We start from the raw sequence: 27,913 nt of genomic DNA on the forward strand, positions 1-27,913 counted from the left end.
GTTTTGTTTTATATTTATTTATAAAAAAGGGAACAAGTTGGTTTCTGCTGTCAAGGCCTTGAATTAGAATTAGTAAGAAAACCTTGAATCTCACATCGCACAGAAATTATCTCTTGCCATAACTGGACTGTAGTCCATATGCAATGCAATTAAGGAGAAAGGACGGTATATTCAGGATATAGTAAAATGTCCTAGTTCATAAAACTCAAATAGTATGCAAATTATTGAGAAGGTAATAATTCAACCTGGCAATATACTGACTTTCACACAAAATAAAGTGCAGCAGACTCTTCAATTTTATTCTGTAAATTGAGGGGCCTGCATTTTGAAACATATTGCAATTATATGTATACTAAAATGCTCATAATTATGTAATCCTTTTATACCTTAATTTAATGATTGTATATAACTGTGTTATGAATTATGCTGAATCATTTTACTTGTTTTGTCATCACACCTTAGCACCTGTCACTGTGATGAGATTTCAATAAACCAATTATTTATCTATATCAATTATGTATCATCACATTGCTCTTGGTGGAAGTTTGCAATGTGCAAAGTGGCTGTTATGTTTTCTATAATACAAGAGTGACGACATTTCATTGGCCGTAAAGTTCTTTAAGATATCCACTGGTTATAAAAGGACTACTACAGCTTTTTGTATTTTTTTTTTACTGATGCCACATTCCTGGACACTCAGCATAATTCAATTTAAAGTACATCAAGTGCTTTAACACTGTAGATGCAATGAAATTCATACAACACAATTAAAATGCTTACATTCCAATAATTTGATAATGACACATAAATGTGCACTGAAACACTGACACCTTCCTGTAGTAAAAGATGCATTTGAATACATTTTAGTGTATTTTCCTACCTGTGAGGATCCCATTTTTTTCTTGTGGTTCTTGCCAGCTGACTTTCAAAGAGGTATCAAGTATTTCTGCAAAACCCAAGTGCCCAACAGCTCCCGGTCCTGTAGAAGTTTAAAATGTTATTGTTAGAGACAGCGGCTGACTAGTGTGGTGTGATTAAATCAGGATGTATAAGGAACTACTGCAAAAAGAACACACAAATTCAAGGGCTATGTAATTCTATGTCACAAGGTCCTGTCAGATAAAACATGTCTTTGTGTTACTTAACCTGCTTGCACTTTTATTGTAACCAGTTTATATTTTCAGCACCAATTCTGGGGAGAAATTAAACTATTGTTGAAACCAGAGCATTATCAGAATGTATTCCACCTATTTTAATTTCCTTGCATTTTTATATTAAATAATCAAAAAATATGTTGAGCATAATTTCTGTACGTAAATATTGAACTAGGATTTTTCTTGCTAGGCATTAGGCAGTCTGTGCTAAAGAATTACTAAAGCTCAATTCACAACAGAACAGTTGTGGGTTAATGACTGAGGAGTGGAATACACACAAATCTTTTTGCTATACATTAATTATTTTTTAACTTTTTTAATAACTAGTTTGATTGAGAGCAAATGATCATATATGGAACCTTAGTGAAAGCAATTTGTCTGGGTTCTAACTGCAGATTTCAATTTATTTTTGCCCTCTTATTTCCTTCACCTGAAAGATAAATCTTTTTCAACTACATCCACTTTGACTGTCAGTTAAACCTCACATTGATGCTGTTCTATTTTTGAACCAATGATAAATGCATGCATATAAAAATGGACAAGAAAATTAAGCTTTGACTGCAATATTCCAGAACAAAAATCAAACAGATAAATCTTATTTTGCAAAAAGCCCAGAAAAAAACAAGTAAAAGATATGATCAGAGAGATAGCAAGTTCAGAAATAGGATGTACAAATCCCTATTGTGTATCTTAAATGCAGGAAAAGTCTAAAGTACTGTTTTGCAGAAGAGGAAATACATGACTGAACTTCACAGAATGCAATTGAAAGCAAAATGTTCGATCAGATTTCTGCATGAATTTCATCTTAAAAAAAAATCTGAAGTTGTATTGCAGAAGCAAAATGGGCACAAAGTATAACAATTATTTACAAAAATCACAATGCTGCAGTTTAATGCTTATCAAGGTTCACATTTTCTAAAAATTGTCTTAGTCCTCCAAATTAATGACTGTCTTTTAATTTTCCTCAATTAATTAAATTTCATAGTTAAAATATGGTCCTTCTTTCACAATGCCAATATAGCCTACAATGTGTACAGCCTGAGGTGGTGCACCGTTGGAACTCTAATAAGAAGAAATAATAGCACTTCCTTTATAGCAATTTTACACTTTAGTCTATGCTAACTGCACCATGCTGATCAGAAAAGGAAACATTTGATTTGCAACCAGATGTGACAAATCCAGGAGTTTGTCATGCTAGGTTTTGTACATATGCGATCTGCCAGAAGATCTTTGTTCTAGGTGTGACTATGGCTGCACCGTTAAGATTATATTGAGTTGTGCAGAGATAGTAGAATATATAATATTATAATATTTAATGTCACTATAGTCAAGGGGCAAATCAAAGAATGGATAGCTAACTGGCTGAACGACAGAAAGAGTGCATGGGTGATGCATAACTATTTAAAGCAGCAGAAAATGCAACATGGAGCTACACAATGATCAGTGATAAAATCACCATTACTCACAATTTACATTAATAATTTAAACTTAGTTTCTAAATTTGTGGATAACACCTAACTGGGGTTGTTAGACAACAGTGAGGAGATATTAAATAATATGCTAATAGAAATATAATTGGCAAATGCATTTTAATACTTATAAGTATGAAGTATTACACTTCAGTGAGAGAAGGAAGGAACCTGCATATTTCATGGAAAATACGTGGGTGGTAGACCAAAGACTAGTGTTTATTTCAAATAGAGAAGTTATTCTAAATGTGTTGAATCTTGGTTAGAATAGATATTCTGCACTGTAGTTCTGGCTGTCATAACATAAAAAAGGACATAGTGGTCCTGTAGAGTGTTCAAAGAACGATTTATGTCAATGAAACTAAAACAGTTAAGTTATATCTGTCAGGAAAGAATAAAAAAGTTAGGTCTCTTTTCTCTTCAGAGAAAAAGTCTGCGAGTTGACTTAAAAGTGTGCTTAAAAATGTGAATTGTTTTATTGGGTAGGCACAGAGTGTTCTGCCTTTTCAAAGAGAGATAAACTAGAGGCCATCAATATATGATCATCGCCCAAGGTATCAGGTAGTTAATTCAAGGGCACGTTCGGAGCCAGAGTGTTGATAATGTAGAACCTAATACCAATTGAGTATCATAGAATCATGTAATCCCTACAAGTATGGAAGCAGGCCTTTTGGCCTATCGAGTTCACATCGATATTCCAAAGAGCATCCCACCCAGACCTAATTCCCGACCCCATTCTTGTAATCATGCATTTCCCTTGGCTAATCAAACTAGCTGGCACACCCTTGGATGCTTTGGACAATTTAGCATGGCCAATCCACCTCATCTGCACATCTTTGGACTGTGGGAGGAAACCAGAGCACTCGGAGGAAACCCATGCAGACATGTGGAGAACACACAAACTCCACATTGAGTTACCCAAGGCTGAAATCGAACCTGGGTCCCTGGCAGCAGTGCTAACCACTGAGCCACATTGAAAATAAAAAGTTCAGGTCCACTTACGAGGAAGCTAAATAAGCACGATGGAGGCTGAATTCAAGGTTTATGCCACAAAACTTGGACAAGGAAGGACTGAAGGAGGCAGAAGTAGGCAAAATCACTGGCATGATCTGGTTAGGTAACATTGCCTACTTTTGAGCAGTATATTTTATGTTATCTTAAGTGTTGAGGAATGACTGCTAGAATCCTTCATTCCTGATGCTACTAAGAGTCCCGGATCATTCACAGATCTGCACTGCTCAGCAGAAGAGGGAGGATGTAAAACAGAGCCTAGTATAGCTACACAAAGAAATGTTGAGGACAGCCAGCCAAATATTGTCTTTCTGGCCTAATGAAAGCAGCTGAATAAACAAAGAAGATTCTGGACACAACCTGCACTGCACATCTTCAGGGAAGAGTTCGTGAATCTCACTGAGCCTTGTGACGTGACTGTAGAACTTAATCCAACCCTCTCACTTGTCAGCCCTCCTCCTTTGATGAGCTATGTCTGAGTTTTTTAAAAATCAACAATGAAGGCCTTAGGCAGCACTGCTGAAGGACTTATGCAACAGTGCCTCACCAGGGATGCTGATTTTATTCTTCTGCATATTTACTGTAAGAGAACATAGTGTGTTGCTTTCCAAAACTGGCTTATGTGCAATGTTTCTGCCAAGTTATAGTTAAAAGGCACAGGAAAATTCCATGTCAATTACGGAATGCAAAAGACGATAACTAGAATTAGTTGCAAGGGCTAGACTATCTTTAAAGGATATGAAGAAAATGAGCACATCCGGGAAAAAGAAAAAAGTGAAGAGGTAGGACATATGTACAAAAGCTGCTGTATATGTTTGGATAAGGAAATGACAATTAAGTGATTACAAATCTTAGAAATGAGTTAACTCATTTCAACTGGGCAGCATTTGGATGCTACAATTGGACTCAGTATCATGCAGAGAGGATGAAATGAGCGTTGTGGGAAAGGTGATGAGGGGCCGGGCATAAAATAGAAAAAAAAAACACATCGTGTTCATATTTCTGACTGTTTCCCATTAAATAAATAATGGAAAATACAAACATGTATACAGTACATGAGAACTGGATCAGGTTGATCTGTGACCCTTCCCTCACAGCTACATTTCACATTATGGCTTGCCTGTGAAGATTATTTCTTTGCAAGAATATATATTTATAAATGACACACTTTACAGTAATACCTACAATCCAAAGCAATTGTACTAGCTATTAAAAGCTTTGGGATGACTTAAGGTCATAAAAAGTATTACATAAATGAATGCTCTTTATTACTTAAAAATCAGCATCACAAAATGCTTGGATTCCCATTCATTACTCGCATGGGGCTTTAGCAGGCAAGTCATGAAAATTCTCAAAATAGTGCCAGGTTTATTATCTGCAACTGACAATTGCTAGGATTCTTTTGACATGCGTTGTTAACATTTGTGTATAATTTCCAAGGACAGGCTACTAGAGGAGATGGGATGAAGTTTGAAAATTCACTTAGGTAATGATAAAGAGTAGAAGTAGTAGGATGGCCTGCATCCAAAGATAGCTTAACAGCTTGACATAAAAGATAAAAGTATATAGCAGGAACATTACATTTCTCACACTTTGATAGAAGCCAGAAACAAGAAAAAAATTGCAGAGAGAGGGTAAGAAGGTGAGAGGTAGAACGAAAGAACCAGCGCTGCTGGAGATGTGGTGGAGATTGTAGATTTAGGTGGTGTCACAGTGCACCTTGTAGATGATACACACTGCTGCCATTGTACTTTGCTGGTGGAGGTTGCAAATTTCTAAGCTGGCACTCAGTGCATTCTCACCAGCACCTGTGTCCAGTTGAGCAAGATTTCCTCTCCTTATATCCTCTATATCCAATGTAAAAAAGGCCAATAGCCTACTGGCCTTACTGAATTACTTCATTTTCATTTTAATTTCTTATGATTTGTGTATGAGTGCACTCAGGTTCCCTTGAACCGCAGCATTTTGTACACTCTCTCCATTTAGATTACACAAAAACCCACATTTAACCTTTTCTGGTTTGGGAGTGTATTGATTTCTTAGAAGGAGCAGGGAGTTATACAAACAATCCTTTCCCTCTCTTGGAAGAAGGGTAAGCAATCTGAAGACTCAGTTTACAAACAAAACATGAATGCAAAGCTGCATATGCTTTGCTAGACATCCATGTGTGGCTTCAAAGTCATGCTAACATAGATAGAGTCTTTTTAAACATCATCAAATGTGATTCAACATTTGTCTAATATGACTATTATGTCCCATGACTGTTTTCAAATACTTACTATCTTCACAGGTCTGAATGAGTTGGGGAGAACTCTTTGGGCCATCACCTGGCGTTGTAAAACACAATACAGATGTGTAGTATTTTGTGAACTTTCTGAGGCCTGTAAAAATTCCTTCATGGCGTGTTCCATGGAAATCAGGGGTGATGGTCATCACTGCAATTGTATTTGGTGAGTCAATAGTCCAGGCAAGGAGCTGATGAAAGAAGATTAGAGGAATTATGAAGATAGAAGTTTTGTAAAGATACGTAGAATAAATTTAGAATTTTAAACTAAATATTTCCTTTTAATTACCCCCTCTCTTTCTCAAGACGTACCACATGCTAAAATATAGTCCTACAAGTGCTGGCCACTTTTGAATACTTCAACTTTATGGTGACTTCATGTGCAAAGTTGACAGTCAATATCAAAAGAACATTCAACTGTATTAGATATTCTAGCTGCATTGATTTCCTTAATCTTATATCCGAAGGTGCACTAGCCACGAAGGATGGTGTGGGGTAGAGGAACAAGTATGAGAACTCCAGCTGATATTGCAAGCTGCAGAAGCCTTAATGCCTCTCTGGTTGATATCAGCTAATTTAACAGATCAGAGATTAAAGCTGATTCCAGATTAGCTTGCACCAATCTGGCATTTCATTTATTGAGTCAAACACACAGAGGTAGCTTTTTGGCTCATTTTGTGTATGATGATTCTCTCGCCAGTTTGACTTCTCACTTTAGCCCTGAGGCCCTGGAAGTTTGTTTTCAACTGCCTATCCAATATTCTTTTAAAAGTGACTGGAACCTGGATTCAATATTCTTATTCTGGTTTACTAGTGCTTTATAAAGGTTCAGCAAACTTCCCTGCTTTTGCACTCAATGCCTGCATTTATGAAGTCCAAGAATGCATATACTTTACATTCTCTACATTCTCCCTATGTCCTGAAAATTTCAAAGATCTATACTCAAGGATTCCCTCAAGTCCTTCTGTCCCTGCAAACTCTTCAGAATTGTGCCATTAAGTTTATATTTGTCTCACTGTATCGTTTGTTCAAAACGCACCACCTCTCAGTTCTATGCATAAAATTCTACTTGCTTTTTGGCTGCCTGTTCTGCTAGCCTAGGTCCTGTTGCAATAATTTGGTATCATCCTCATTACTTGTTCATACTTTCAAGTTTGGGATTATGACCAAACTTTGAAATTGTACTCTATATTCCAATAACTTTATATTTATCAAAAGGGGCAGTGATCTTAGCACTGACTGTTAACGATGTGAATACTATGTCAATTGGGTGTATACATAGCTATGTCCTAGGTGTGATTAGCAGCATGTACTAACTGGAGAAAGGTTAAGGTATATATAAAAAGTCAGTTATGGGATATTGTGGAATAGTAACAGAAATCACTAGAGAATATCAACAGGTCTGGCAGCATTTGTGGAGAGATTTAACATTTCAGGTTCAATAACTTCTTCAGAACTATTGGGAAGAGATTACTCTGTTTCCACAGATGCTGCTGAGTTTCTTGAGCACTTCCTGTTTTATTCCAGATCTCTAACATTTTCAGTACTTTGCTTTTAAAGGGAACTTTGGCTTACAATTGATTCTTGTATGTCTCAATTTCGTTAATAGTCTTTTATATGGTACTTTGTCAAAAGTTCTTAAAATCTATTCTGACTACAATCACTACATTCCCTTCTTCAAACTTCTCTGTCGTGCTTCATCAAAGAATTTAACTGAACTAGTTTTATGTAATCCACTTCAAACTCATGCTGGTTCTAATTAATAGTCTCAAAAGTCTCCACATGCATGTTAATATTTTTCCTAAGTTATTGTTCCTAAAATTTTATCCATCCCTGATGTTAAACTGACCATCCTGTTGGTAGAAGGAATGTTCTTGCATTGTTTCCTGAACAAAAGTGCGATATTTAACACTTTCCTATCCTCTGGTATCTCCACGTATATGGAGTAAACGGGAAGATTATAGCAAAGCTTCATGTTATCTCCCCCTCACTTCTCTTAGCAACCTGAGATGCAAGTAATCCAGATGAGAAACATCTTCATTTTAAGCACAGCTAGGTACACTCTGATCAATTTCAACTCATGGATCACCTTTACCATTCCATTTCTATATTTGGTCAGCATCCGTTTCCTTCATAAAACCAATAATATTTCTAATTTTGTTCTGAGTGGCAAAGCACATTTGTGTTTGCTGCCTAGCTGCCTGAAGAAGGGCTCATGCCTGAAACGTCGATTCTCCTGTTCCTTGGATCCTGCCTGACCTGCTGTGCTTTTCCAGCAACACATTTTCAGCTCTGATCTCCAGCATCTGCAGTCCTCACTTTCTCCTGCCTTGGTGGTTAACTCTGTATTAACACTGAGTGGTGTGGCTCACACCACATGCTGATTGATGGTATTATGGCAACATCCTGGACCCTGATATTTGTATTCCTGCTGCTGATGGTGCGGAAGCATCTGTCCTTTTTGCTGAAAGTCTTGCTCAGTATGGAATGTCAGTGCAACATTATCAGCACAGAGCAACTTTCTGATGAGGACTTGGTGCACATTTGTCTTGAAATGTTCAGTCAAGAATTGCAATCTGATAAGAGCATCATAGGCCAATACTTTTCGCAGTGACTTGTCCTCCATAGCCTGCTGTCATACAGAATTTCACAGGTTCATTACACTTTTAAGTGAAGAAATCTGAGTCCTAAATGGTCTACCCTGAGTCATGAGACTTCTAGACTCCCCATTCATTGGGCCTGATTCATGGTACTTAGGGCATCAGGTGCTCAAATGGCTAAATGGCAAGAGTCTGATGCAGAATAACTGAGGTTCAATCTCCCATTGGCTCTGGTAGTTCTTGGAGGTCTGCCTATGCTTGATGTGAAACATACTCAAAGGTTGCTACTCAAGTTATATACCACCTGTTCCTCTCACTCTCTCTTGGACAAAGAATAATGACTATGGTACCTTGTGAACTATGGATAAATAACATCTAATTTTTGATTTCAAGAAATTAAAGCTGTCAAATGACGAGGGTATGTGGAAAAATGGTGGTAAGGTTCAGATCAGCCGTGATCTAGGCGAATGGCAGAATAGGCTGAATGGGTCAAATGGCCTACACATCTGCTCATATTTCTGATGTTCAGATGTTCTAGCCTCATCACTTGGAGTTTTGCCAGTGGCAAGCAATTTAACAGCTTTGCTAAGCTCTTCCGCCATGGGTTTGATATTTAGTTCATGACAAGGAATCTCTCTATTACATCTACTGCTTGCTCGGTGACAGTGCTTTCCAGGAAGTATAACTCAAAGTGTTATCTTTGTCTATTTATTGCTTGACTACCTCCACTGCCTTCGTTTGCAATGGGGCCTTTTTTTCTTTGCTGATATACCTGTTTTTGAACCCATCATAGGTCCTCTTAATGATCTCCATGTTGGAGGGCTTTTTAAAATTTCTTTTGTGGGATGTGGGCTTTAGTGCCATGCCAGCATTTATTTCCTACCCCTAACTGCCCTTGAGGTGATCTGCTTTCTTGAACAACTCCAATCCTTGAGGTTACAAGTATACTCACTGCGCTGAAGAAGGAAGCAGGATGTTGGCCCAGCAAAATCTGGATGTTCTAACATAATTGTAACCAGTAGTCACGGTACAGCACCTAGGATTTTGTTAGGTTTTTCTTTAAAAGTGCGCTACTATATTCAGAGTGTTCTTGTCTGGTTTTCATGTAATTATTGAGGGCAGACTGCTTTGCTTCAGTAAAAGATTCCAACACAGCAATGTTAGTCTTGAATAAGTTGAAGCTTTTCCTTCCTTGTTTTTGACATGTTAATAATGCACTGTTGCAAAAGTCCAAAAGAACCTACAATTTTGTTTCTAGCACTCAGAGAATGGTGGACAGCACCTGTTCACTGGAGTCAAGGAACTTATCTTGGTAAGCCACATAGTTGATTTTGAAACAATGACTGTAACTCTGCTTTGTAACTTAAACAGCCGTTGAATGGAAAAGCTTCAAGGATTGCATGCAGATCTCAGTGTACATTAGCGAGTGATCTGTATCACACTCAGTGTTGTGTTAAGGATGCTATTAAGAATCTGATGATGAATAAGTTTAACGGATGCTAATGTCCCGACCATGGATGCCTCGAGGACACATGCAGCATGGTTTATTCTAAAAAAATGATGTTAACCACACATAGCACAATCTTTATCTGTATTTATCTTTCCCTGCCGTAATGTCCAAGCCAGGTTTGCCACTCCTAATGGTGTGCACCAAATCTTACATTGTAGATCCTAGTCAATAAAAATCTTTTGTCTTACTGATTCTACTGAACAGCAGTAGCAAGCAGAGGAGGAAGCGAGTTACAGTATCGGGAATGGAGGTGATGAGGCAAAAATAACTTTTTAACCCACTTCCTTCAATATATACCATTTTTCACTCATTCACAGAATGTGGACATCTCTGGCTAGGTCAGCATTTATTGCTCAACCATAAGTCTCCTTGGAAGGTGGCAGTGAGCTACAAATGTTGCCATTGGTACACAATATATTATAAAATACCAACAGCACAGCTCAATGCTTCAATAAAAGGTTAGTTTATTACATAAATAGTGCTTAAAGTTACAAATTTAAAAGGTGACACAGTATGAGCTAAAATGCAGATACCAAGAATAAAAGTAGGTCTGCAATAAAGTTACTTCAGGAAGGTGAAAGAAAGACCAGTCTCTGGTATGATCATAGACCTGGCTGAAATTTTTACTTTCCAAGGTGAAAGGTTTGAAAACTTGAAGTCAGATTTCAGCAGCTGCTTTTTTAGATGAGTTGCTGGAGGTTTCTTCCACAGGTAGCATGGGTAAGACAAGTTTTGAGAAGGAGTGAAGGTACTTTCATTTCAGCCTTTTGTTTACAGCATTGCAGCTTGTTGCTCACGGTGGCCAAATTCAGTACAGCAGCTCTTTAGTTTGTTTTTCTTTCTCTGTCTCTACTGAGAAGCCATGCTCTCTCTACTGATGCCTCACAGATTTCTTGAAGTTCTCTTTGAAATGCTGGTTCATCACCTATCTCATCAGAACTAAAGCCTTTGTTTCATCAGGCAAAGGGGTTTATTAGATTAGAATTCATTGTGGTATATTTCCAGTCTTCTGGTCTCTCAGAGGCTTCATAATCTCACACCTTTTGAAAGACTCACTGCATTGTCTGAGGGTGAATTCAATCCTAAATGTTTCCCTTTGTGGTTGATGCTGACATTATGTAGGTCAATAGGCTTTCATCCCCTAACGATTGTCTGCTGTGACTTCAATCTTGAAAGTAATTTTGAAAATTAATTTAGAAATCCTATTTTCCTAGATAGACACTTTAAAGCAGAAATGTTCTTTTCAAAGTTGCGTTATCAGAACTGCATGATTCTGTTATCCTTTTGCAAGTAATGTTCTGTTTCTACAGTGAAATCATAATGAAATAGACTTGTTTAATCCATAAATGGACAAAATGTATCAATGGAGGAAAATGAAGATTATCAATCCGAAGACCCTCAAGAATCAGATTCCCTTGATTAAGCCACAAAGATATTGGGGGATTTTGCACTGCAGCACAAAAACCTGGTAAACAATATTGACAACATGATGCACTCATCCAAAGACAGCTCACTAAGTAGAAATTAGTGACTAAGTTTTTCTGGAGCAACTCCAATATTTTTCAGTGCCTTTTACTGTACGAGGCAGAGAAGTCCTGAAGATGGGTTACACCTGAAACATCGATTTCTTTACCTTGTGACGCTACCCGGTTTACTGTGTTTTTCCAGCCTCCTGCCTGTCTACTTTTACTGTACGATGTCAGGTAGTTATAAAGCATGATCAAATTGAACAAAAAAGACACTTTTCACATAATTATTGTGTCAGACTTTTAATTTTTTTTGACATACAACACACTTGGAGGCAAATTGGGTTGCATAGAGGAGTCCTTCCCAAACTTTCTCTCACTGTAACTTGCGGCCAAAGTCCATGAGAGCTGGTCAAGGTTAGACCTCCATGGTGGTCATTGCTGCTTTGGAGCTTGCAAACCTAAAATTTCAACTTTTGACTGCAACTCTCATTTCGGGATGCCCTGACGTAGCTGGGAAGGTCTCTATCTCAAAATTGGGCTTAACATAAATGTGTGGGTGGCATCTCTGTAATTTGTCTGTGAGTAATGTGACTGTAACTTGCTCTGTAATATTTTTTCTTATTACATGACTTTTCATTGATTTTCTTCTTATCTTACATTGGTCTCTCTGGTAACTGAGCCATCTGCCACTGAAATCAGTTGTTCATCTTTAATCTATCAAAGTCTCTCATGATTTTAAAGACTTCACTGAAGTCGATATTGCAGCACATATATGTACATCAAATCAAGAATCATTTCAGTCAATTTAAGCATGGTATATATCTCTTGGGAGAACTGATACATATGTGCTTATGTTTTACAGTAATTTGCAAAATCAATAGCCAAACTACTGTCCAGTTGTTAATAACTTCACTAATATCAGCTTGTGCTTTATTTTCTGACTGCCTATTCTATTTCCCAGGTTATGTATTCAGAAGGTTCCAATTAAACACTATTGCTTAATTCAACCATTCATATGAGATATAAAATGCATTAGCCATACTCTGGTTTGCAAAGATATGGTGCGTAGTACCACGATTAATCATGCAGAAATTCATTTGGTCTGTTACTGACTTGCATAACGGATATCTAATTATATATACACACATACATAAAATATTAGAATACATAATGGCTTATGGATGCCTCATTGTTTCACTGTATCAAGTAATTGGAATTTGAGATGAATCTGATCTTAACACCTTATTGTAAATTCAAAATTGCATTTAGAGTCAAAGTTTGAAAGAAATTACCAATGAACCAAGGAAGAATGCTACCCTGAACTCCTCGTAGGAAAACCAAAAAGAAATCTCCCAAAATTAGAAGTAGCAATGAAAATCAAGCCCTTGAAATAATTGTTATGAAGTTGAAGGCATGTCCTGTACCTTTAAGAGAGAGTGAAAGCTGTTTTGCACTAAGAGCTTGCAGACACCATGTGACTGACTAGCAATCTCAGTGTACTGGAAAATTGAAAATATGTAACACTTGACTGCGAAACAAAGACCTGTGTTTTGGATGCTGTTTTCACAACAGTTTGAATTTAACCAGTTTACATTATGCCCCAGAATACTAAAACCCTATCAAATTTGAATTTATTGTTTTTGCCAACTTCAAACCAATGAGACGATCCAATGTTTGGGGTCTAAAGAAGCAGGCATTTTGAGAGTCAGACAGAGAGCGACCACCTGCCATCACCAGTGTAACTTCCAGTAAAACACTCTCTATCAAAGGTACCTTTTTGATATGAAATGTCTTTTCAACAAAAGACCGAAAACTACCCAGGGAGATCTACAGCCAGAGGAAGGACGACACCGGAGGCGACTGCCGCTGTCTGGTTTTGAAAATTAAGTTGATGTAATTTTAATATGGGTGGTTATTGGAACAGTATATTGTGATGGTTGGAGGTAGATAACAAACCTTTAAGAGAAAGGAGGCTAAATTGTTGTTGATTAATGTTCACTTTTAGCGTGAAAGAATAAACTGATATTTTCCCCCATTAAATAGTGGAAGTTGGGAATTCTCTGTCACTCATACTTTAACAAATTACGAGGCGAAGTGAGCTTTTCTGGGTGTTTGGTTTAATTAGCAGAAGGGTTCACTGCCATGTTGTAATATAATTACTTCAAAAACGATCCGTTTTTCGCAAAAAGAGCCTTCAAAATAGTTTGATTGCTGCTCTATACCCTGTTCATGTTTCCCATGAACTCTTACTCTGTCTAATGAGCATGTAATTATTCCTTCAGCATTTTCAGTGGGTGTTGTATTTTGTAGGGCAGTCATGTCAATGTTCAGTCTATTAAGTAACATCGATTGCAGCTATTGTTGGGTTGTTGTTGATTAGTTGCAATTCATCTGTTACTCCTGTACACACAGCCACGGTTCAAGCTTATCAGTTAAAGGTTACATATGTTTCTTTTCATTTGTTTACATGGTGCAATTGATTCAGTTCACTTATTAAACTCCAGATACCAACAGAAGCAGATAGACAGTAGTGACTTAGTCTCTCACTAGTTGGGCTGCTTGGCTTGAGCTAAATGACTAGTGGGGAGTAATGGGTTTTCCTGCCTTTGAAGCCAACATATGGCACCCACTTTCTATGCCAAATGAATTGAGATCATCAATCAAATATTTGTCTTCGGTGTTGGGTTAATAATGTACCAATAATGGAGCATCCACTCCAATGCATAACACTAGCAAAAGGAATGATGGCCCCTGGCTAGCCAAACATCAGAATTCTTTTCCCTATCTGTTTTTAGAATTCGGGTGTTGCTGACTACTTAAGCATTTGTTGTCCATCCCTAATTGCCTTTGAGAAGATGGTGAAGATGGTGGTACTTACTTCAAAAACTGCAATCCATTGTGGTTAGGGGAATCAATGGTGCTGCTGGGAAGGATCTGCAATATAATTCCAAATCAGGATGCGATTTGGAGGGGAGTTTTTAGGTGATGGTGTTCTCAAGCATCCTTCATGTTGTAGCCATGGGTCTCAAAGGTGCAATTAAAAGAGTCTTGGTGAATTGGTGTGGTGCATCTTGTAGACACTACATACTGCTGTTGCTAGTACATTGGTGGTAGAGGGAGTGAATGTAGATGATGATGGATGGAATACTAATCAAGTGAAATGTTTTGTCTTAGATTGTATCAAACATTTTGAGTGTTGTTGGAGATGCAATAATCTAGCCAAATTGAGAGCATTCCATCACACTCCAGACATATACCTCATTGATGGTAGACAGGCTTTTATGAGTCAACAGGTGTTAATTGCCACAGAATTCCCAGCCTCTGACCTGCTTCCAAATTACTTATATGGCTGATCCAGTTCAGCTTCTGGTCAATGATAACCCATAGGATGTTGAGAGTTGGGAATGCAGTGACACCATTGAAGGGGAAATAGTCCTTTTGTTGGAGACGGTCATTGCTTGCCAGTAAAGTGGCAAGTAATATTCATGTCACATATCAACTCAAGCCTGGATGTTATCCAGATCTTGCTGCACTTACACATGGGCTGTTTCAATGTCTGAGGTGTTGGGAACAGTGCTGAACATTGTGCAATCGTCTAATTCTGATCTGCATCTGAAGGAGGTTGAACCTAAAACACTAACTCCTAGGAGCTCGAGTAGTTACATCCTGGAGAATAACTTTCAATAATCCTAATCATTTTACTTTGTACTAGGTGTGAATCCAACAAGTGGAAAGGTTTCTATGTGACTGCCATTTATTCCAGTTTTGCTGGAGCTTCTTGATTCTTTATAAATGTTGCATTGATGTCAAGATCAGTCACTCTCACCTCATCTCTATTGCTCACTTTTGTTCACACTTGGACCAAGGTTACCATGAGGTCAGGAGTTATGTGGCCCTGGTGGAATCCAAACTGAGGAGTGAATAGTTTTTTTGCAGAGCTTGATAGTACTGACAAAGGCCGGTTCCATCAATTTGCTAATGATCAAGAGCAGACTGATGGGAAAGTAGTGGGCTGTTGTGGCTTTCTGAAGAAGAGTTACTGGACTTGAAACTTCAACTCTGTGTTCTCTCTACAGATGCTGTCACCTGCTGAGTTTCTCCAGCAATTTCTGTTTTTATTTGTTTCAGTAACCAACTGGATTGGATTTGTCCAGCTTTGTGTGCACAGGACCTCCTAGGCAATTTTTCAGTTTATTTGGCAGATGTTAGTGTCATAGCTGGATAGGAATAGCTTGGATAAGGGCACAAGTCTTTAGAACTACTATTGGATTGCTGGTAGGCTCTATGGTTCTCGCAGCATCCACTGCATTATTTTTTTCTTGATATCACATGGACAAAATCAAATTGGTTGTAGACTGGAATCTGTGATGCTGGGACCTCAGGAGGAGACTGAGATAGATCCTCCCCTCTGCACTTCTGGTAAAAGAGGGCTACAAATACTTCAATTTGACTTTTGCATGAATCTTTGAGGATGATTTTATTTGTGGAGTTTCCCCCTTCTGTTAGTTATTTAATTGTCAATATCATTTGTATCTGGAAGATGCAAGATTACAGAGCTCAGATCTGACCCATTGGCTGTGAGATCACATTGTTCTATTACATGCTGCTTCTGCTGTTTGGCATCCAGGTAGTCCAGTGTGTAGCCTCACTAGGTCAAATGCTCATTTTTATTTATGGCTGGTGCTGCTCTTGGCAATCCCTCCTGTACTTTTCATTGAACCAGGTTGGTCCCATGGCGTAATAATAATAAGAGTGGAGCATACGCTGGGCCATGAGACTACAGATTGTGGTCTGTAATTCTGTCGCTCAGTTGGCTAATGATGAATTTGTGATGCAGAGTGACACCAATAGCGTAGGATAATTTCCTGTCTTGGCTCAGGTCAGCATGAAGATCTCACCTTTACAACCTTGCCTGAGGCAATGACCCTCTGACTAAACCACCACCAATCATCTCTCTATTCCTCTAATGAGAGGAAAGCCTATGGTCCTCTGGGACTATGGTGACATTATCTATCTCTGCTCATAGATATCTACATTCAAGTTGTGAGATCTATCCAAAATCTATTAATTTTTCCTTGCGGTAGTGCCACACAACATGGTAGAGGGTATCCTTAATGTGAAGACTTTCTTCACTGTTACAAGGGCAATGCAGTGCCACTCATACCATTATTCTACTGGATAGAAAGCATCTGTGACAGAGAAATTGCTGAGGATGAAGTGAAGCAAGGTTTTCCTCTTGCTGGTTCTCTCATTTGTCACTGGCCCAGTGTAGCAGCTACATATGTTAGTACATGGCCAGCACATACAGACAAAAAAAAATGAAATAGGAACATTGGTAGACCTTTTGACTCCTCAATCCTGTCCATTGCTCATGATTAATCTAAATGTAGCCTTACTTCCACATTCCCAGCTAACTCATAAACCTGGATTTTCGACTAACAAAGAAACCAATCTACAATGAAAATATACAATGAGTCTGCTCCATTGTTCTCTGGGAAAAGGGAGAATCCAAGAATCTTGAAGAGTTTGAATTAGCTTTAGTTAGTTAAGGGTTAAATCTTCAATCAGAAATATTATTTGTAACAGTAAAAGCAAAAGCAAACGGGAACCACACATGTGCAATACCAAGAATGTAAGGACGAGGTGCCACACAAAAAGCAAAGATAGAAGTGGTTTTGGGTACAAACCAAAGCCTGTTGTACACTGTAGGGAAAAAAAAGTAAATTACATGAGAAATGACTCACTAAAGTATTCAGTACACGAACCTGAAGATATATGAAATTTTCCATAGTTCGTCCTAACGCTGACTCTCCTTGCATATGCACAAATAAACTATCGTAATCCCAAATCTCAGTTTCCTGAGAGAACCAGCAAGAGGAAAACCTTGCTTCACTTCATCCTCAGCAATCTCTCTGTCACAGATGCTTTCTATCCAGTAGAATAATGGTATGAGTGGCACTGCATTGCCCTTGTAACAGTGAAGAAAGTCTTCACATTAAGGATACCCTCTACCATGTTGTCAAGTTGAATGACAACATTCTCAATCCTCGGAGAGAATGAAATCCTTCTCAGCTTTGTCTTTAACTGGAGATCAAATATTTTTAGACTGTACGATGTAGTTCTAGCCTGTCCCCTAAGGGGAAGCACCCTTTCAGCAACCAACATGTTAGAGCCTGCTCGGCATCTAATATGTCTTGATAGGATAACCAAATATTCTCCTAAACATCAATGGATCCAGGCCCAGCTTTTTGAACATTTTCTTATAAATTAATTCTGCCATCCTAGCTATCAACTAAGTAAACCTTCTCTAAACTGTCTCTATTGGAGAATGAAAGTGAGCGCAAAACATACTCCAGTTGTGCCTTCACCAATGCTCTATGCAATTGCAGCAAAACATCAGTAGTTTTATAACTCATACTCCTTGCAAAAAGAGACAACATTCCATTTATCTTTGTAATGACATGCTGTGTGTCTGAACTCTACAATCTTCCTGTACTGAAATAGAAATGTAGAAACTAGGAGCAGGCCTACTCCAGCATTCAATATGATCATGGCTGATCTTCTACCTCTACGTCATATTCACACTTTCTCTCCATATCCTTGATGCCTTTAAAAGAAAATCTTGAATACACTCAACGACCCAGCCTCCACAGCCCTCTATGGTAATAAGTTACACAGGTTGACCACCCTCTGAGAAGAAATGTTTCCTCATCTCAATCCTAAATGGCCCACTCCACATCTTGAGAAAATGACCCCTGGTTCAAGACACCCCAACCAGAATAAACAGCCTCCCTGAATTTAGTCTGTCTAGCCCCATTTATTGACTTTTACTGATGTACAAGGACATCCACGATTCCTTTGCACGTTTCTCAATATATCAACATTTCAACGATAATCTTTTCTGTACTTCATACCAAAGTGTAGAACTTCACATTTACCCATGATACTCTGCATCTGCCATACTTGTGTCCACATATCCAACTTTTCGAGATGATCCTGAAGCCTCCTTGCATATTCCTCACAATTTATTATCCCACCTTGTTTCGTATCATCATAAAACTTTTGCATTTTATTCACTCATCCAAGCCATTTATAGATATCACGAATAGATGGGAGACCTAAGCACTGAACTCTCTAGTACCCACTAGTCATGACTGGCGCTTGGAAAAAGATCTATTTACTTCTATTCTCTGTTTCCCTTTAGTCAATCAATTCTTAATCCATGTTGGATATTTCCCCAATCCCATGTGTTTTTGTTCTGCTCACCAGTGTAACATTATCAAAGCCTAATTGAAATACAAATGCACCCAGTGTTCTCCCTCATCAATTCTTCTAGTTATATCCTTAAAAAACTCCAGTAGATTAGTTAAGCAGAATTGTCCTTTTCACAAAACAATGCTGACTTTGTCTAATCCCATTATTCTTTTTAAGTATTCTTATCACATTTTATAATCGACTTACATTTTCCCCACTAGTGACTGTAAACAAACTAGTCTATAATTCTTTGTTTATTTCTCTCCCTCCTTTTTTAAATAGCAGCATTACATTTGTCTCACCGTCTACATCACAACTCACCAGGGTGTTGAGCATTAAGCACCACTATTTCCAGAGTCTTTGCAAAAGATTTGACAAAGTTCACAAATATTTTCCATTTAACCTGATTTTTCAGACCCAGGTTGACAGAAAGCACCAACCAGGTTTCTGTATGTAACAAAAGTCACTATTTATTACAAGTAATTAGCTAGAGGTAAACAGTTATAAAACCCTAGTATGTAACTCTACTAATTAAAACTTAAATCCACTTATCCCCCTCACACATGCATGCACTGCAGTGGGGAAAAAAGAAAGGTCATGAAAAAATGGAAAAACTAACAAGGCGGTTGAGTGGTCTTGTTCATAAATGTTTCTGTGATGACTCCTAGGATTCTTGTGCTGGTCAGAATGGTGCTTGTCAGTTGTCCTTTGAATGCTTCCATTGGCTTGCAAGAGACACATGGCAACTGGTTCACATGAAACAGCCCTGACTTATCAATTAAAGGACACAGCTTGCAGCAACTGAACAAAAGATAAAACTTGCTTTCTTCAGACTTAAAATGGATTTTTTTTTGCACACAATACAGAGCAAACTTTGAAGGTTGTTCTGGTCCAAAGGTTTCTCTGTATATTGTTCACAGTCCCAAGCTGTTCAGTTACCCTAACAACCAACCACATAGTTGCTGGCAAGGTCGCTGGCCTTTGTCATCAATAACTAGTCATAAGATTAATCAGCTCCTGTTGCCAACCAAAGCTGCATCTGTACACAACCCAATCTCATCTATAAATGATGTTCCAATGACAGGTTCTGAAGCAGTTTTATCAATGATATCTGCAATGAGTGCCAGGTTAATTGCTTTCAAACATGCTGCAATTCTCCAATCATCTTTGATTTTTAAAACAGACCTTTTAGTCCACAATTGAAAATACAGAAAAATAAAAAGACATGGTCTTCACTTCTGCCACGTCCCAATCTGTAGAAACTGCTCCAGAACTTTGGAAGATGACCACCACTGCACCCAATATTCTTTTGCACTGATATGCTGTGCTCTTCACTTTAGGATGGGGAGTTTTGTGGAGCCTCCTCCTCAGGTGGGCTGTTAATTATCCACCACCATCTATGACTAAATGTGGCAGAACAGCAGAGGTTAGATCTGATCTGTTGAATTTGGAATTACTTAGCTCTGTCTATCATTTCCTGCTTATAAGTTTGGACATGAAGTAGTCTTGTTTTGTAGCTTTACCATGTTGACACCTGGTGTTTAGGTACGCCTGTTGCTGCTTCTGGCATGGTGGTGGTGGTGACTGGGACATTGTCAGTAAGGTACGATTCCATAAGTAAGACTACATCAGGCTATTGCTTGCTTGGCTAGTCTGTGGGGTATGCTCTCCCTACTTACAAATCCTCAATGATAGTAGGGCATCTTTGCAAGGCTAACAATGCTCATTTGCCATTGCTGTTTCCAGTCCTTGGTTTGGTGTTGTGTGTGGACTGTCCAGTTTCAGTCCTTTCTTTAGCTTTTGTAATTGTCTTTGATCCAAGTAAGTGGCTTCCCATACTATATCAGAGAGCAATTAAGAGTCAACAGAATTCCTGCAGATATCAAATTCTCTGATGTTGCAATGTGGGGCTGCAAGAGGCCTCATTTTCATGTATCGTCAAGCGTAGGCACAGCAGAAGACTGACGGAAGAGGAGGATTTGTCATGACAAAGACAGACTTTTTCAACTGGCTCTCCATTTCACGTTTCTGCTAACAAGTGATGTAGGTTGAAAACGAATGCAAGAGCACACAAAAGTTAAGAAACAGACTAATTCTCTTCAGCAACCATACACTCGTCATACCACATCAACCTGTTGACAAACTTATCCATTTTTTCCTTGACAGGCTAAACACCAGCTCTTATTATCTATCTACTATTTATTATGGAAGATTTTTGGATTCCCTTTAATATTAAGTAACATTCTGTTCTCATATTCTTTGCCTATCTTACTTTCCTTTCCACATTCCTTCTCAACCTCCTTGGCCAAAGTAAGATGATTTCGGTGAAATATTTTTATTTGCAAAACCACACAATTATTTTATTCAACATTTAGCTTTTGTGTTATGTTTTATTACCTTGTAACCTTGGTTGATACCATTTATGAACTGCTGAGGAGGAGGATCCCACATAAATTTGATAGCAGTGGAGTTCACAGCTTCAACTTCGACATTCTGTGGGGGTGCTGTTGGCACTATACACAAGCAGAACAACTTGTTACATTTTATTTCACTTTGTAAATGGTATAATCATCACAAACATATTTAACAACAGTTAGAGTTTTGTAAAATAAATATTAAACAAAAATTGTAGCAATGCTTAAATATGGATGATGGAGCTGAGGATTACAGCCATTTTGGGTTCGTAATCATGTACATGCTGATAAGATGTATAATATTAATACTATCACGTGGTAAAATGGAAGATCAGAGCACAGGATCTTCTCGAATACAAAGATTCCATTTGTGTGGCACACCTACCTGCCACACTGCCCAATCACTCTCTTGGTGAAGAAAATGGAACTGCTCATAAGTACACCTAACCAAGGGGAGAAAATAAAACTAAACTTTCTTAACATGAACCACATCCTCCAACAATCTTGCAGTATGAAATTGATAAGCATTTTCTTTTCTACAAAGTTCTATGACCAAGCAACCATACAGTCTCAACTATCTGAACTGCTGTTTGTCGAAGGGCACTAAGATTTTATGACTTTAAAGTGAGACAGCAAAAGGTAACAAGTTATATTGTGTGTCATTTGTCTTAATTAGCTCACCCTTAATAAACAGCATACCAATGAACTTGCTGTATGAGACAACTTAGGAAATTGCAGGGAACCTGAATATTCCAATCTGCACAATTCACTGACTGAACAATAATCCAACTTTCCAAGACAGGAGCTTCTATTAATTTGAATGCAATCAGGATTTCTGGCCCTTACAGGTATTATTACAATCATAATACAATAATATAATGATCCAGGAGATCAGGAAGATGGCTTTTGCAATGAATGTCACTTTTCACCCAAGGAATAATAGCATGGAAGCAGGTTGGAGTGCGAGAAGTTAATTTCCCCTTCCTCACTGGGGATGTATGTCTGAAAATCTCAATTTGCACATTAGTCCATTTGGCATGTCCAGATTAGAACTTATAATAGAGTCAGAGAAGCAGTTAGACACATTGTGAACAATCAAGATCCAATTGCCCAAACCAAAACTTACAATACTGTTTGTAAAATGAACATTAAACAAAAATTGTAGCAATGCTTAAATATGGATGATGGAGCTGAGGATTACAGCCAATTTGGGTTCGTAATCATGTACATGCTGATAAGATGTATAATATTAATACTATCACGTGGTAAAATGGAAGATCAGAGCACAGGATCTTCTCGAATACAAAGATTCCATTTGTGTGGCATGCCTACTCTTGGTGAAGAAAATGAAACTGCTCATAAGTACACCGAACCAAGGGGAGAAAATAAAACTAAACTTTCCTAAACATCATTGGAGTCTGATCCAAAAAAAAACTTGCAGCAAGCAAATGTATAAACTTAAACTAATTCAGATGAAATTCATTCACAGGCTTTAACAACTGTTTAAGACAATCAGGGAGTTGAAGTTAGCATTTGAAATTCCATAACCCCACTTACTACTTGGAAAGCATTGATGGTAAGCTGACAAAGTATTCTTTATTCAATTTTTTTTTCTCTAGCTACTGCACATTCAGAAAGTACAATTTCAAATTAGTATGCAGCAGAGTTACGGCACAGAGTTTCCAGAAAATACATTCATATGAAAGTAATGACTACAGTGAGGCAAATTCAGTTGCCCTCCCTGTCTTTAATAACAAACTGCATGAAAAAAATCAAACTGACTGGAAAAAAAAATGGAATTAATGATTGGAGCTAACAGAGACAGTTTGGTTTTAAAATAAATTATTTAAAGCTTTTTTAAAAAATTATTATTCATGTTGTTGTCATGCACATACAGATAAACACAATCTATTGGTCTCAAAACAGTTGCTCATGGATTTAGGAATTGCCTCAAATACAAATGCTATTTGCATTAAAAACTTTAGAATTCTGGAGCTCATGAAAAGGTTTGGAGTTACCAATATGAACTGAAGTCCCGATTTTCTTAAACTGGCATATTCCTACAACTGGTTCCCCTCCTTCAATTGAAATGGAAACATAAATGAAGTTGAAGCATGATCTTAAGGCCCTTCATTATGGCCCTTTGCTGCAGAGATACAGTACAGCAAGAAGTGGAATTACTTAGATGAAACAATTTTACAGCATTCCTGCTAACTGACAGGACGTAACACTGACAAAAGGAAAAATGCCTTCTCGCTGTTAGCCTCAGAGCCTTGTGAATGTGTTAAGGCCCAAAAGACTGGCTGATTACATTTACAAAATTGAAGTACATATCTTCTGAGTAGGCCAACAGGTGATGTGAGCTCCTGAGACAGGAGGCCAGAGACAGAGCTAGATTCATTAGAGCTGATTGGAATTGGTTTTTGTTCTTCCAAAGAAAGGAGCTAGCTGTTTGTTGAGTCTCCTGTAATTGGTTAAGATCTTTTCTCTTTTTAAATTCTAACATAGTATAGAAATTGGTGATAATATTAATAAAACTGTCAAAATTGATGTAAATAAAAAAAACTAAATAACGTATCACCCTCTGTGTGAAAAAGTTGCCCCTTAGGTCTCTTTTATATCATTTCCCTTTCACCCTAAATCTATGCCCCTTAGTTCTGGACTCCCCGACCCCAGGGAAAAGACTTTGCCGATTTACCCTATCCATGCCCCTCATAATTTTGTAGACCTCTGTAAGGTCACCCCTCAGCCTCCGACGCTCCAGGGAAAACAGCCCCAGCCTGTTTACCCCAAATCCTCCAACCCTGGCATCGTCCTTGTAAATCTTTTCTGAACCCTTTCAAGTTTCACAACATCTTTCCGATAGGAAGGAGACCAGAATTGCACGCAATATTCCAACAGTGGCCTAACCAATGTCCTGTACAGCCGCAACATGACCTCCCAACTCCTGTACTCAATACTCTGACCAATAAAGGAAAAAATACCAAACGCCTTCTTCATTATCCTATCTACCTGCGAATCCACTTTCAAGGAGCTATGAACCTGCACTTCAAGGTCTCTTTGTTCAGCAATACTCCCTAGGACCTTACCATTAAGTGTATAAGCCCTGTTAAGATTTGCTTTCCCAAAATGCAGCACCTCGCATTTATCTGAATGGGTTGGGATATCTGGTTGGCATGGACGGGTTGGACCTGTTTGGGTCTGTTTCCATGCTGTAAATCTCTATGACTCTAATTAAACTCAGCAATGTTGGCAGTTCAGATGACATGTAAAGGCTACAACCATATGAGAATTTTTGGATAGCATCATGATCCTGAGCAAACATATTTGCAGTAAGTTGATCAGCTGATCTAAAGACAATGCAACACATTAGGGAGGGAAATGGTTACCTCATTCAACATTAAGGTCAGGGTCTTTTGATTTGGTGAGTGGTTCAGGGTAGGAGAGTGTGCCTGTGTGAGCCAGGTAAGGAGAGTGCAGGAAGAGCGCAACCAGCCAGGTCTGGTTCATCTGAGGAGCAGGAGAGTCAACGTTTCGGACATAAGTCCTTCATCAGGAATGCGCCTCGTTCCTGGTGCGGCACAGTGGCTAGCACTGCTGCCTCACAGTGCCAGGGACCCAGTTCGATTCCAGCCTTAGGCGACTGTCTGTGTGGAGATTACACATTCTCCCCGTGTCTGTGTGGGTTTCCTCTGGGTGCTCTGGTTTCCTCCCACAATCACAAAGATGTGCAGGTTAGGTGAATTGGCCATGCTAAATTGCCCATAGTATCCAGGGATGTGTAGGCAAGGTATACTAGTCAGAGGTAAATGTAGAATAGGGGGATGGGTTTGGAGGGATGGTGTGGACTTGTTGGGCTGAAGTGCCTATTTCCACAGTGGAGGGATCCTAATTCTAATTTTAAGAAGCTTCAGCCCGACTACATGAGAAATGGGTCGATGAGCAAACTGAACAAGACATTGTGATACAGGAAGCCATTCAGGCGAAGGTAGAAACAGGGAATGTAGCAGCAGTGCCTGCCAATTAGTAATACAGTACTGACTGTATACAAGTAATATGTATTCTACAATGGTAAGTATATTTCCAAGTCAGAATGCTGAGTGGCTTGGGGGTCAACTTGTAAGTGGCTTTTCCATGTATCTGCTATCCTTATCCTTCTGGATGATAATGACCAGGGGTTTGGCAGGTGCTGTCTAAGGAGCCTTGGTGAATTTCTGTAATGTAATTTGCAGATGGCACACACTTCTGCTGAGCATCGGAGGTGGAGGGAGTTAATGTTTGTCAATGTGGTGTCAATCAAGCAGGTCGCTTCAATCTGAAAGGTGTCAAGCTTCTTGAGTGTTGTTGGAGCTGCACTCATCAAGGCTTGTCTACACTCTGACTTGTGCTATGCAGATGGTGGACTCTTTGGACCATCAATAAAAATGGAAGTTCATAGAACAGAATCATAGACTCACAGGGTGGAAACAGGCCATTCGGCCCAAGTCAACACCCAAACCTCCAAAGAGTATCCCAACTAGACTCATCCGCCTAATCTATTCCTGTAACTCTGCATTTCCCATGCCTTTTGCATCTAGTCTGCATGCTATGGGCAGTTTAGTATGGCCAATCCAACTAACTTGCACATCTTTGGACTGTGGGAAGAAACCGGAGCGCACAGCAGAAACCTATGCAGACCCGGGGAGAATGTGCAGGCTACACACAGACAGTCGCCCGAGGCTGGAATCAAACCCAGGTCTCTGGCGCTGTGTGGCAGCAGTGCTAACCACTGAGCCATCATACTTATTCTTCAATTCATAAGATCTTCCATTGACTGAAGTCTGTGTTTGGCTTCAACAATGCAACTTCTGAAAAGGTGTAGAGTAATTGGAAGAGAATTATAGATTTTTGTGTTATTTAATTTAATATTTCACAGAATATAAGCATCACTGGATTAGATAGCATTTGTTGCGATTTGTTCCAAACTGCCCTTGAGGAGATGCTGATAAACTATTTTCTGCTATAGCTGATGTAGGGTAACACACAGACCCGCAATGCTGCTTGATTTAGGTAGTTTTGATTTAAGTAGCTCAGAGTTTTGATCCACTCAGTGAAGAAACAGCAACATATTTCAAAGACAGGATGATATATGACTTGGAGGGGAACTTGCAAAGGGTGATATTCCTCATGTCTTCTGATCTTGCTCTCTTAGGTAGCCAAGGTCACAGGGTTGGATGATGCTCTTGAAACAGCCTCTTTTGAGTTGCTTTGTTGCATATTGTAAGTGGTACTGCAGCCCGAGGGTTGGTAATGAAAGTGGATTGCTTTGTTCAAGGCTTTATCAAACTGCTTCAGTGTTATTGAAACTGCACGCACAAGGCAATTAGGAACTATTCCATCATATCCCTGGCTTGTGACTTCTATATAGATGTTTGATAAGCTTTGAGGTGGCAGAATGTGAGAAACTCACAGTAGAACTCTTCACGCATGACCTAGTCTAGGAGTTACATTATATATATAGCTGTTTCAGTTCAGTTTCTAGACAATGATACTGCTTAGAATATTGACAGCTTGAAATTCAGCTCTAGCAAAGCTGTCAAGAGGAGATGGTGAGATTCTCTCTTCTTGTAGACTTTCATCCTCCGACTCTTAACTAGCACAAATGTTATTGTCTACTTATTGGCCTAAGGCCGAATGCAGGCCAGGTATCGTGACCACAAGGACACAGACTGCTTCGTTTTCTAAGGAGTTCTCAACTGAACTAAACATACAGCAAACATAAATGAACATCTCCACTTCTGACCTTTTGATAAAAGGATCATTGTTGAAGTAGATGAAGATGGTTGGGTCTAGAATATTGCCTTGAGTATCTACAGAAGCAGTCTTCTGGGCCGAGATGATTGGTCTTAAAGCTGACAGCCATCTTTCTTTGTGCTATATATAACAATAGCCAGGTGAGGGCTTTCTCTCTAACCTTGACTTCAATTTTCTTAGAGCTCCTTAAGGCCACTTTTTTGGAGCAGCTTGTGGTGGAGTCCACTAGGGAACAGGTGATTCTGGATTTAGTGTTGTGCAATGAGGCAGACTTGATAAGGGAGCTTAAGGCGAAGAAACCCTTAGGAGGTAGTGACCATATGATAGAATTTACTCTGCAGATTGAAAGGGAGAAAATGGAAATAGATGTAATGGTATTACAGTTGAATAAAGGCAACTACAGACGCACGAGGGAGAAGCTGACCAGAATTGACTGGGAAAGGAACCTAGCAGGAAAGACAGTGGAACAGCGATGGCAAGAGTTTCTGGGAGTAATTCGAGAGAGAAAGCATAAATTCACCCTGAGGATAAAGAAGCGTACTAAAGGGAGGATGAGGCAATCATGGCTGACCAGGGAAGACAGGGACAACAAAAAAGCAGAACAGAAAGCATATAATGTGGCAAAGTGCAGTGGGAAGTCAGAGGATTGGGAAACCTACAAAGGCCAACAGAGGACAACAAAGGCAGAAATAAGAAAGGAGAAGATTAAATAAGAGGGTAAGCTGGTCAGTAATATTAGGAAAGATTGCAAGAATTTCTTTAGATATATGAGGGGCAAAAGAGAGGCAAAATTGGAGACTGGGCCATCGGAAAATGATTCTGGAGTAGTAGTAATGGGGAACAAAGAAATAGCTGAGGAACTGAATAAGTACTTTGTGTCAGTCTTCACAGCGGAAGACACGAGTTATTTCCCAAAAATTCAAGGAACAGATATAAGTGTGGTGGCCATCACCAA

The 27,913-nt window shown here is 38.8% G+C and overlaps 1 protein-coding gene across 3 annotated transcripts in view; it reads right to left on the reverse strand.

Annotated features, from left to right (window-relative positions):
- sdk1a (sidekick cell adhesion molecule 1a) overlaps positions 1–27,913 on the reverse strand; it is a 932,616-nt gene that overhangs the window by 208,798 nt on the left and 695,905 nt on the right. For all 3 annotated transcript variants that reach the window (XM_043711904.2, XM_043711902.2, XM_043711903.2), the window contains 3 exons: positions 21,149–21,264; positions 5,914–6,109; positions 881–979 (listed from right to left, as the gene is read on the reverse strand). In XM_043711904.2, the coding sequence (XP_043567839.2) occupies positions 881–979; positions 5,914–6,109; positions 21,149–21,264 (411 nt within the window). The remainder of the gene's footprint in view (positions 1–880; positions 980–5,913; positions 6,110–21,148; positions 21,265–27,913) is intronic.

This window comes from Chiloscyllium plagiosum, unplaced genomic scaffold (assembly GCF_037043375.1).
Source record: "Chiloscyllium plagiosum isolate Xiang-an unplaced genomic scaffold, Cpla_swu_hap1 HiC_scaffold_20, whole genome shotgun sequence".
Classification (NCBI taxonomy): Eukaryota; Metazoa; Chordata; class Chondrichthyes; order Orectolobiformes; family Hemiscylliidae; genus Chiloscyllium; species Chiloscyllium plagiosum.